The 11,816-nt window shown below is 40.0% G+C and overlaps 1 protein-coding gene across 1 annotated transcript in view; it reads left to right on the top strand.

Moving 5' to 3' along the window:
• Window positions 1–288: 288 nt before the first annotated feature.
• S100PBP (S100P binding protein) overlaps window positions 289–11,816 on the top strand; it is a 36,960-nt gene continuing 25,432 nt past the window's right edge. Inside the window, exons 1-5 of the mRNA XM_080920821.1 lie at window positions 289–393; window positions 6,673–6,789; window positions 7,889–8,670; window positions 9,859–9,941; window positions 11,396–11,487. Coding sequence (XP_080776947.1) covers window positions 7,891–8,670; window positions 9,859–9,941; window positions 11,396–11,487 — 955 coding nt within the window. The 5' untranslated portion in view covers window positions 289–393; window positions 6,673–6,789; window positions 7,889–7,890. The remainder of the gene's footprint in view (window positions 394–6,672; window positions 6,790–7,888; window positions 8,671–9,858; window positions 9,942–11,395; window positions 11,488–11,816) is intronic.

The following is an 11,816-nucleotide window of genomic DNA, read 5'->3' as shown; positions in this document are numbered from 1 at the left end:
AAGGGGCGGGGCCATCAAAACAGTGTAGGTGGGACGGGGGGTGGGGTTAGGAAGACTGCCCGGGATGCAACTCTCTCAGGGGCGGGGCGGTTTCCTGCCAATCACTGTTTGCTTGCCCTCCCCCTGGTGTTGGCCCCGCTGCCTCGGGGTGGGGGAGGTCGTGAAGGGGGCGATAAAATGGCGCAGGGGGCGGAGTGAGATGCTGCCGCTCGCCCAAGCTTTGGCCCGGCTTCCGGAGGTGAAGAGCGGGAGGGACGAAGGGTCAGCGTCCGTCGTTTAGGCAAGGTGTCGGGGGCGCCTGTTGCTTCTCCACAGGGCCGCGTACATCGTCTTCCCCCGTGAGGAGTAGGGAAGCTCGTCTCGCTGAGGGAAGGGCTGATTCGCGCTCCTGAGGTGATGGCGGGCGGGGAGGTTGTCCCTGCCCCCCACCTCCACAGCCGTGGGCGAGTGACGCCCCTCATCCTGCTGAGAAGGGAGCTGTCAGGTCCTCGGGCCGCGTGCGAGGTCCACCGGCCCTGCCAGTGGGGGAAGGGGGTTCTCGTCTCTCCCTGTGCCCTCGCCACGGGAGGGTGTTGTTGCTAGGGAGAGCGGGGATGGCGGGCTTCCCGCGGTGCGTCGTAGCGGGAGAGGACCTACTCCCGGCGACAGCCGGCCGCAGCCTGCCGAGGTGTGGCTGTCGGCGTCTGTCCGCTGAGGTTGGGTGCACTGTCGGAGCCGGCGGGGACCTGTGTCGCCTCTGGGGGGGAGGGGCGCGGAGGAAACTCGCGCTACTCCCGCTATCCGCGGGGAGGCGAGAACTCGCTCTCCCGAGTGGGAGGAGGGAAGTGCAAAGGCCCTGGGTGCGGCGGCCAGTGTTCCTGAGGGGGAGGCCCGCGGCATCCTTTAAAGGCATCCCTGGGCCACCCTTAATGTTTTTCCATCCAGGGCCGCAGGGAATGCTACTGACACCTCAGCTTGAGCCCTGAAGAGGGTCACCAAATGAGGACATAGTTCACCTGCTGCCTTCATTTTTTTGTCCGTCCCCCGCCCCCAACCCCCGCCCCGGTTGTTAGGAGCCCCAGGCTTTAATAGACTATTCTTATAAAAAGAAACCTGTTGCTTCAGTTTAGAAAAATCTGCTGCCTGGGGCCTGTGTGGGATTCTTGGCTCCCTAGTCTGGGGGAATTGTTACCTAAAGCAGAGATTTCAGACAGGCTGTCTTTCCATTTTACTGTGTTTGCAGTTAGCACAGAGGGAGTTGCAAAATTCTTTCTGATAATGTCAGTTCACATTGCTTAAAAAAAAATGTTTTTGGGAGGGGCTCATTTTGGTGATATAGCCCTGCGTGTGTGTGTGTGTGTGTGTGTGTGTGTGTGTGTGTGTGTGTGAGAGTGTGTGTGTGCGTGCGTGCGTGTGCGCGCACGCTGTTTGCTTCACATGTATTGTGTTTAGGAGAGGTTGGAAATCAAAGGCCAATGAAAAGTCCCCTCTGCAAAATGATCCTTGCTTTTGGCCCTGCCTATCAAACTCAGTTTGGTAGTGGTTTAGGTTTTAGAGACTTGAAGGAGGATATGTAGTATACATTTGGCATTGGCGTTTTACTGTCCTGAATAGAATGAAGCTTTGTGCACTAGGGCAATAGGTTTTTTGAGGTAAGATAAAAATAGATGGGGAACCAGTTTTTGAGGTTGCAACCAGGAGGTTAGAGAACAGAGAGGGGGTGGTACACTAAAGTGTGAAGAAGGGGGTGGACAGGTGAGGGAAGTGGAAGGACAGAATAGGGTCACACAGAGACGTGGAACAGAACTAAGAGAATCTGGAAATAATAAAATATTCTTCCCTTAAAAATAAAGAAGCTCCCATAGTTGAAAGATTTACCAGGCAAGTACCAAGAATGGCAGGTGATGGTAGTATGGGAGAAAAGTAATTGTGAAACCTCACTTAAGAGCTTCAGGATGTTTATTATTATTATTAATTATTATTATTATGGTGATTATGAATTTTTTAGAGAGTCTCACTATGTACCACTAGCCTGGAACTTGCATTGTAGACCAGGCTAGTCAGGAACTCAGAGATCCTCCTGCCTCTGTCTCCTAAGAGCTGATATTAAAGGTGAATGCCACTGTGTCTTGCAAGAATTTCAGTTTTGTTGAAGGCTTCCCTCCCTTGAAAATTCAAATTGACTATCTCAAACACTTCCCTTTCTCTCCCACCTTTGGCTTGTGTGGCCCATACTGGTTTGGAATTTGAAATGGAGCCTCAGGTAGCCTTGAACTCTTCATCCTCTTGCCTCCCCCACCAACATTCTGGAAATAGAGGAGCTCCATTATTTCTGCCTTTTTCAGACGAGTGGTCTCATTTATATTGAAGTTCAGAGATTTCAGATGAATTGCTGAGGTCTTTGAATTTTAGCCCAGTGCCTCTAATATAAGCTACTTCATGGGCCATTAATTTGAAGAATTTACCTGATATTTCAGTCTGGTCTTAAATTAGTTTAATGACAATTGGTTAAATGCTTCACTAAGTAGATCATATTGAATCTGGCAAAGCTTCTTGCCAGTTTAGCCTTTTTCCTACCATTCCTGTGCTTAAGACTCTGGGTGAGATGGATGTAGGTGGTGGGATGAAGTAACCATAGGTAGTGTACTAAGTGCCTTCCTTATGTTCATGTCTTACTTAATATTCGTAAAAACTTGATGAGTCTACTGGACTGTGAGGTTTCTTATTTTATAGGTGGAAAATATTTGAGACTTAGGGTGTATTTGATATATCTTTCACACTGACTTCATAATTTAATTTTTGTTGTTGTGTTTTGGTTTTTGAGACAGGATCTCACTCTGTTTCCCAGGCTGGCCTGGAACTCATAGTGTAGGCCAGGCTGGCATTGAACTCACAGAGATCCACCTGTCTCTGTCAGTTGAGTGATATAATAGGATTAACGGTGTATGTATGTTATTGCATCCACCTCGGTCAGCCTGGTTTACATAGTGAGTACTAAGCCAATCATAGATAGATACAAAGTGAGACCCTGTCTCAAAAAGACCAAAACTATTTTTTAAACTAATTTGTGTATGTGCATGTATGGTGTGGAAGTGGAGGTCTGAGAAAATCAGTTCTTTCCTTCTATCTTTACATTGGTACTAGAGATCAAATTCAGATATCCAGACTTGTGGGATAAGTACCTTTACTCGCTGAGACGGCTAGCCATCTTCTTTTTTTTTTTTTTTTTTTTTAAAGATTTATTTATTTAGTGTATATAAGTACACTGTAGCTGTCTTCAGACACACCAGAAAGAGTATCAGATCCTGTTACAGATGGTTGCGAGCCACCATGTGGTTGCTGGGAATTGAACTCAGGACCTCTGGAAGAGCGGTCAGTGCTCTTAACTGCTGAGCCATCCCTCCAGCCCCCGGCTAGCCATCTTCTAACAGTATATTTTATTAGATATTTCAAACAGAAAATTAAGCAAGGTAGCATAGTACTAATTACCATTATACTTACTGTCCAGGCTTATTTTTCATCTCTACTGATTAAAGAAAAGAAAAGGCCAGCCATGGTGCCTATAGTTCTAGGACTTATGAGGCAAACAAAGAAGGAGAATCAGGAGTTTAGGGTAGCCTAGGCTACATGAGACCTTCACTCAAAGAAACCAAACATTACAGATAGACTGAAGCTATTCATGTCTCCTTGCCACTACCAGAAGTGATTGCTATTCTAAATTTAGTGGTTCTTAATTTTTTAAATATTTTTTATAATTTTGTGGTATCTGTATATATTCATAGAAGCTTTCTTTAACAGGTACTTACAGTAGGGAAAAGGTAGGAAATCATTTTATGGGCCTTAGTTAAATGATGGTTTGTTTTTCCTTAAGCGTGAAAAATATGAATAAGCTAATTGGAAAATTAAGCAGGAGTTTTTAAGTTTTATTATTATTATTTTTATACGTATAGATGTTTTGTCTGCATGTATATCTGTGTATCATGTTACAATAGTTGTGAACTACCATGAGGATGCTTGGAGCGGTGCCCAGGTCTCCTACAAGAGCAGCCAGTGCACCACTTCTCCAGCTCCTAAGCAGGAGATTTTAAGATAAGGAATTTTTTTTTCATACCTTGCTCCTTTTTAAAAAAAATTTATTTATTATATATAAGTACATTGTAGCTGTCTTCAGACACACCAAAAGAGGGCATCAGATCTCATTATAGATGGTGTGAGCCACCATGTGGTTGCTGGGATTTGAACTCAGGACCTCTGGAAGAGCAGTCAGTGCTCTTAACCACTGAGCCATCTCTCCAGCCTAGGATAAGGAATTGTTATTTATAAATAGTGTGATACCTGAGATTTATTTTGAAATAATCTAGTAAAGGAGAGGATGGAGTAAGAGATTTGCAGTGGTGTTGATAGATGGGGTGGGGGGCTGAGTGGTGGCTTTTGTTATGCTACTTGAACAAGTTTTTTTGTTGTTTGTTTGAGACAGGGTCTCTCTCTATAGTCCTGGCTGTCCTAGAATTCTCTATGTAGAACAGGTTGTTCTCAAACTCACAGATACCCACCTAACTTTGTCTCCTGAGTTCTGGGATTAAAGCATAATTCTACCATGCTAGGCTTGCTTACATGTTTTAATAAGTTTATTTATTAAAAAGAATTTTTGAAATTCAGGAATTAAAGTTGTAAAGAGAATGAGTCGTATGAGTTAACATGTATTTGTCTCTTTCTGTTTATGAATATGATACTGTTTTTGATGCTTTTGCCACTTGGGACATTATGAAAGGTGCTGAAAAGAGCCAGTTTTGTGTCTCTGGATGATAGGTGACATCTGTGACACCTCAGGCAGCTTCTGATGAATTTTAGGGTAGGTTAAATTATCTTTCCAAGTAATAGAAATCTGTCTTTAGTATCTATATACTCCATAGTTTATTAGCAAGCATACTAAATTTAGAGAAGGTCTAGGTTTTGGATTCTGCTTTTGCCATTTGCTAAATGACCTTGGAGACAAGTAAAATATACTGCAGCTGGTACAAGGTTTTTTTCTAAAGTTAAAAATCAAAAAATAAAACCTGTACTTTTCTAAAAGTAAGTGTTGTACTCCTATCAAAAACGAAATAATACAGGGTATGTTTTGAGACTATATAGCTTTGCCTGGCTCACTCTGAAGTTCCACTGACCTTGAATTTAGAGGTTGCCTGCCTCTTTCTGAGTGCTAGGATTAGAGGCATGTACTCCTAATGCCTGCCCCATCACACTTCAGAGTTAACTAGATCCCTTTTAAATATAAAATACTTTATTTTCCTCTCCTTTCTTTTTAGTGCTTTATTGTCTATACCATTTTATATTCTCTCATATTAGAACTTAATATTTGGTGTTTTCTTGCTAACATATTGCCAGGCATGATGGAGCATGCCTTTAATCCTAGCACTTAGGAGGCCGAGGCATGTGGAACTCTGTGAGTTCAAACTCAGCCTCTACTACAGAGCAAGTTCCAGGACAGACAAGGCCATACAGAAAAATTCCTGTCTTAAAACCAAAACAACAATAACAACAACAACAAAAACTCACCCCTAAAACAAAAACAAAACTAAACTAAAAAATCATATGTTCTGGGAAATTGGGAATCATAACTTTATTTCTTAAAATCATAGAGACAAAGTATGTAGCTTAGTTGTTTGATGGTTGTAGCTCAGAAAATTATTGCTTTGAAGGAATGTATGAATTAAAGCTGTATGTTACTGAAAATCAAGATGTGGTATGTGGGTAGTAAGTGAAGGAAATTTTAGTTTAAAAAGCTATAAACAGCAGAGGCAGGTGGATCTCTGAGTTCTAGGCAAGCCTGATCCTTGTTCCAGGACAACCAGGGCTAGCTACACAGAGAAGCCTTGTCTCAAAAAACCAAACAAACCAAACAACTATAAAGGAAGCCAAGTGAAGAGATACATTCCTGTAATCCCAGCACTTGGGAGCCACTACATAATGACTTGGATACCATCCTGAACTCTATGAGACTCTACCTCAAAAAATAAGCACTTGCCCAAGTAGGTATAGTGGTGTGTGCCAATAATCCCAGCCCACTATGTATGCTAAGCAAACACTACTCAGTCACATCCCTCACCACCACACAAGGTTTTAATTATACAAGTAAACAGTCATGTAGAAAAAGTTGAATGATGTTGATACCTGAATAATTGATAGTAAGCAACAATTTTTGTATTTATATTTTTGCTGACTTTTCGTTGTATTTTATATATATTGAAAGTGAAGAAGGGGCTTGATTGGTTTTTGTGGTTATAATTTTTAGAATGTGGTAAGATCTTTGACATGCCTCCTCCTTCTCTAACCCTTTCCTATTTTACAAGGAACAAGTCCAAATGGTTAAGTGACTAAATGGCTAGGACTTGTTAGTGACAGAGCCCAAATCTTAGGTCTTAAGACTCCTAGTCCTTATTTACCCAACTAAAGTAGTCATAAGAAAGTGCCAGTTGTTGGGAAGAACTAAACCAGTTCTTAGTTGCGTAATTTTTTTCCTCTAAAGATTTTTCTTTGGTGTTCTTCACTGAAAATAATCCAACTTGCTGGTATTTAAAAAAAATCAAGATCAAAATTAATAGATGGAACACCTTGAAGCATAATGCAGTTGACTTTGTAATTATCGGGGTTGAAAGTGATGAGAAGATCCTTTAATTTTCTTTGTGCCTGCAGGAAGGTGGGAGTCAATCACTTTGACAAGTCTCCTGAAAGGAACAGCCAGCAGGAGTTGAAACCTTTTTCCATTTGGTCTCGTGGCAAAGGCAGAGATTGCTCCAGCAGCTCCACACAGTATGCAAGGCATCTTTTTAAATTTTTGTCTTTTGAAACAGGGTCTCACTGTATAGCTCTGGCTTACCTATAACATTCACTTGCTTTAACTGCCTGAATGCTGGGATCAAAGGCATTTACCACTTATACCCAGCAACGCTTATATATCTACTTCTCTCATTTTCATTTTCATTTAAAATATATGTGTGTATGTATGTATATAGGTATGTGTGTGTATATGTACATTTCAGTTGGGTCACAAGCTTGGAATCCCAGCTTCTGTGGAGGCTGAGGCAGGAGGATTGCAAATTCAAGGCCTGGTTGTGCTACAGAGCAAGTTATATCTAGTCTGTTCATCTTCATAAAACCCTATATAAAATTAAAAAGTAAGAAATAGCCTGGGGATATGAGGGCTTGCATAGCATGCATGAGGCTCCAGGTTCAGTCACCAGAACTGGAGAGTAATGCATGTTTCTTTTTTAAAAGTATAAACTTCATGTCTCAAACATTTCACAAAGCATGTTTTGCTTGAACATTATAGTCATTCTATAGTGGTACATATAAATTTTCTTAATGTGCTTTTAAGTAGTTGAAAAATGTTTTTGACATGAATGTCTCATGATTTTATTGAACATTTCTGGAGGTGAACATGTAGGTCCTCTAGTATTTGACTGTTTTGAATAATACTGATTTGAACATCTCTGTGTTTCCATGTGCATTTGTTATAGGTGGGTCTTTGTAATAAATTCCCATTTGTAGTAGGTAGTTCTGTATGATAAACTTCCAGAAGTGAGAATAGTAGATCAGATAGTGTTGCCAAGTTACTCTCCACAAAATTGTATATTAACTTATGCTTTACTAGTAGTTAAGTGCTTGTCTCTACAGCATCAGCAACCCAGATTATCATTCATCTTAATTTTGCCATTTTGATCAGAAAAGGTATCTTATTCAAACATTCATTTTTATAATGCTAGTAAGATTAAATATTTTAATTATTTCTCAAGTTACAAATAACAGTGCAAGCACACCATTTGAGATCCTAGGATGCCTCCTCTATACATATAGTAGATTGGAGTTAGTTATTTCTTGTCCTTCAGCAAAACTTACTCATATTTTCCAGATATGACGTGCTCACTATTGCCCTCTGAACAGTCTTCTGGTACCTCTTTTCTGCCTAAAGACAATGCCTCGTTTTCTTGGGGTTCCTCAGATGAAGATGAATTGGATGACTCCCTGTTAGAGTTTTCTGATGGTGAAGAAGATGATGGCCATTTCAGTTTCACAGAAGAAGAGATTGAGATGCTCTTGAAGGATGATGATGGTGGGCATCATGAGTATAGAGCGAGAAAGAGTCAAATTCTACCCCATACTTCTCAAGAAAATTCTCTGTACAGCTTGGGACCAGCAGTTGAAACCCCCGGCTTCCTCAAACTACCTCAACTAAGTACATCAGTTGGTCATGGACCAACTCCTAGTAAATCATTAAACAGACACTTTGTACTTGAAAAGAATCTTATAAAAGTAACTGTTGTTGCACCATTTAATCCAACAGTTTGTGATCCTGTGCTTGATAAAGACAAGATCGATTCCTCCAAAGAACCTGCCTCCCATCAGGAACAGACGAGAGAAGACAATCTTCATCCTAATGAGAGTAAACGTTGCACTGAACCTGAAGGGGTCAGTCCCAATAACTCTGCTTGGGATGGGCCCCTGCTTTCTTCTCCTTCAAACAGTAACATCGAACAAACTGCCTCAGATAAAAATATACCTGAAAGTAAGAAACCTACTCCTGTGTTCTCTCAGATCTCCAACCATTCAGAGGTACCCAACAGGAAAAATAGTGGATCACATAAATCAGGTTGTGAAGTGAGAATTCCAGTTGTGTCCAGTTCATCAAACAGAGTAAGTACATTTTTTCTAGACATAGTAGAAATGAAGTTATTTTTATTAAGAAAGAATTCCTATGTACTTAACTCCCATATATAAGATGTATAAAACCAGTTGAAGTATGAGCTCAGTATGAGCACTGACTGCTTTTCCAGAGGTCCAGAATTCAATTCCCAGCAACCACATGGTGGCTCCAACCATCTGTAATGGGATCCAGTGCTCTTTTCTGGTGTGTCTGAAGACAGCTACAGTGTACTCATGTACTTAAATAAATAAATAAATCTTTAAAAAAAAAAATATATATATATATACTCCCCTGTGGACATCATATACCACAATGATAATTTTGTTTGAGTGTAGCAGAACTTTGTATTCAAGGGAACTAGGGTTTGAATCCTGACTGACACCATTACTTTACTTTTTCAACCTTTGATGTTTTTTCAAATTTTTTTTTTCTTTTACCTTTTGATTTGTGTTTTTGGGGTTTTTCTCCTAGATAGGTTTTTTTTTTTTTTTTTTGTGTGTGTAGCCTCTGCTGTCCTGGAACTCACTCTGTAGACTAGACTGGCCTCAAACTCAGAGATCCACCTACCTCTGCCTCCTGAGTGCTGGGATTACAAACATGAATCACTATATCTTGCCCAGGCTTTTTAATTTTTCTGTGTGTGGTTTTTCTTTTAAATGCTGAAGATCCAAACCAGGGCCTCACTCATATTAGGAAAGTGAGCTATATCTCTAGATTCTTACTTAGCTTCTGAGCTTGATTCCCTGTCTCCTAAATGAGTGTTGTATAAAATAATCCCATCTTCAGAAACATTTTAAAAATTATAATTGCAGTTTTATTTTAAATGCCACCATGGTGTGTTATACATAGTATTTAAAGATATTTATTTTTTTAAAAAATCTTTTTTCTAGGCAGTGGTAGCACATGCTTCCAGTTCCAGCATTTGGGAGGCAGAGGCAGAGGGATCTCTGAGTTTGAGACCAGCCTGGTCTACAGAGCAAGTTCTTGGACAGCCAGGGCTACACAGAGAAGCCCTGTCTAAACCACCCCCTCAAAAAAAATTATATTCTCATAGAGATCTTTACAGTTATATGATACAGCTGCAAATTATAAAAAAATATAACTAGTAATTATCTGTCCTATTGTATCCCTGCCTTCTGCACTGGAAAACAACAACCAAAATAACAACAACAAATCAGCATGCCTTTGACAAGGATTCTGGGGAGGCGAAAGGTGAGAGAAGACTAGGCAAAGTCATTCCTGTTCTACAAACCAGAACCAGGTAATGTAATGTAGAACCATTCTGGTCTCTGGTGGTTTTCTTTTGTTTCTTTCTTTTCCTTCCCAGTATCTTCTTTACTATGTTTGGGGGGTAGGGTATGAAATCCTGCAGGAGGACTAAGCAAACTTGAAATTCTGAGTCTACCTGTTTGTGTTATGTAAAGCAAATTATTCTCTCACTTCAGTTTCCGTGTCAGTAAAATTAAGCTGACAGTGCCTTCTCCACAGCCTTGTAAGGTTGTTTTGAAAGACATACTAGTAAAACACTATATAAACACAAAATTTCCATGTATGAGGAGGCCTGGTCACATATTTGATAGGAAGTCAGAATTTTAATTAAAAAAAAAGGTTAAAATTATTTTGGTTATTTTTCTCTCTTGCATTACTGGGGACAAATCCTAATTAGGATTGCAGTTCTGAGGCATCTTTTTAGTTTACTTTCTTGTTGCCAGGAGATGGCAGTATCTATACATGGGCATTTTCAGTAGAGTGTACTAGAAAAGCTACTTTATAGATTGAGTCAGATTAATTTAATTACAATAAAATTGAAAAAAAGACTTTTATTATACACTTTTGGTATGGTTTTATTTAAACACTTAAAAATGACAAGTCCAGTTATTTGCCACTAAATTTTGGTATTGTGGGTTTTGTTTTATTTATTTATTTTTCTACATAATTGAAGGAAGCCTCGTCAATTTTTTCTTTTGTGTTTTTGAGATTTTTATTTATTTTACATGTATGGGTGTTTTACCTATTTATATTTGTATGCCATACAAATGTGTCCACAGAAACCAGAAGAGGGCGTCAGATCCTCTGGGACTGGAGTTACAATTGTGAGCTGCTATGTGGGTAATGGGAATTGAACCCCCAGGTTCTCTAGAAGAGCTGTTAACTGCTGAGCCATCTCTCCAGCTCCGCTTTGTGAATTCCTTGGAGTGAAATTATACCAAAACCCACAAATCAGGCTTCTTGGAACACTAATAAACTACAGTGTCAATATTTGCACCCACTAACTCTTTTCATACAGAACTATTGTTATGAGCAAGGACTAAGAAATTGCTCTTGTCAAGGTCATGCATGATTGCCCTAAATTGCCAGATTTAGCTGGAAGGTGCCCTCCCCCCCAATCTTAATATTACTCAACTTTTTCTGTGTGGCTCAGTCAAGTTTGCTAAACTTGAATTATTTAACAAATGCTTTATCTCTCTAGGAACTACTTTGTTTTTATCTCCTTCTGCTATTCTTTGTTAGCAGGAATTTTATTTCTTCCTTTACTTCTAAACTCTATACTTGATTTCAGTTTTGTACTATAACTAACATTGTCTTTTCTCTCAATGAATCTTAAAAGAGAATTTGCCTCTGTAAGTTATAAGTTGGATGTTTTAGCTGACATCAACAAAACATGAAAGTCATGGCTCTAATGGATGTTTTTCTTCCTGGTTTGCTTTATTCAAGGATGTTTTCACAATCAGATCTAGAAAAACAGAAGGACATTTATCTCAGCAAAGTCATTGCTCATATAGAAGACCCAGGGGACTCTAACCAAGGTAACATGGTAACCAAAGAATGGCTTATTATAAAACATGGATTGAGGCATTTTCTTCCCATGATAATGAGATTAAACTGGGATGTTGTTTTGAATTTTCTTTTTTTTAATTAATTAATTAATTAATTTTTATTGGTATGTTTTATTTACATTTCAAATGTTATCTCCTTTCCTGGTTTCCCCTCCATAAACCTCCTATCCCATTTTTCCTCCCCCTGCTTTTATAAGGGTGCTTCATCCCCACTCCCTCCTGCCTCCCGGCCCTGATATTCCCCTACTCTGGGTCATCGAGCCTTGGCAGGACCAAGGGCTTCTTCTATTGATGCCCAG

The sequence above is a fragment of the Micromys minutus genome (assembly GCF_963924665.1).
Source record: "Micromys minutus genome assembly, chromosome: 9".
NCBI classification, from domain to species: domain Eukaryota; kingdom Metazoa; phylum Chordata; class Mammalia; order Rodentia; family Muridae; genus Micromys; species Micromys minutus.
This window is presented reverse-complemented; position numbering and strand designations above follow the sequence as displayed.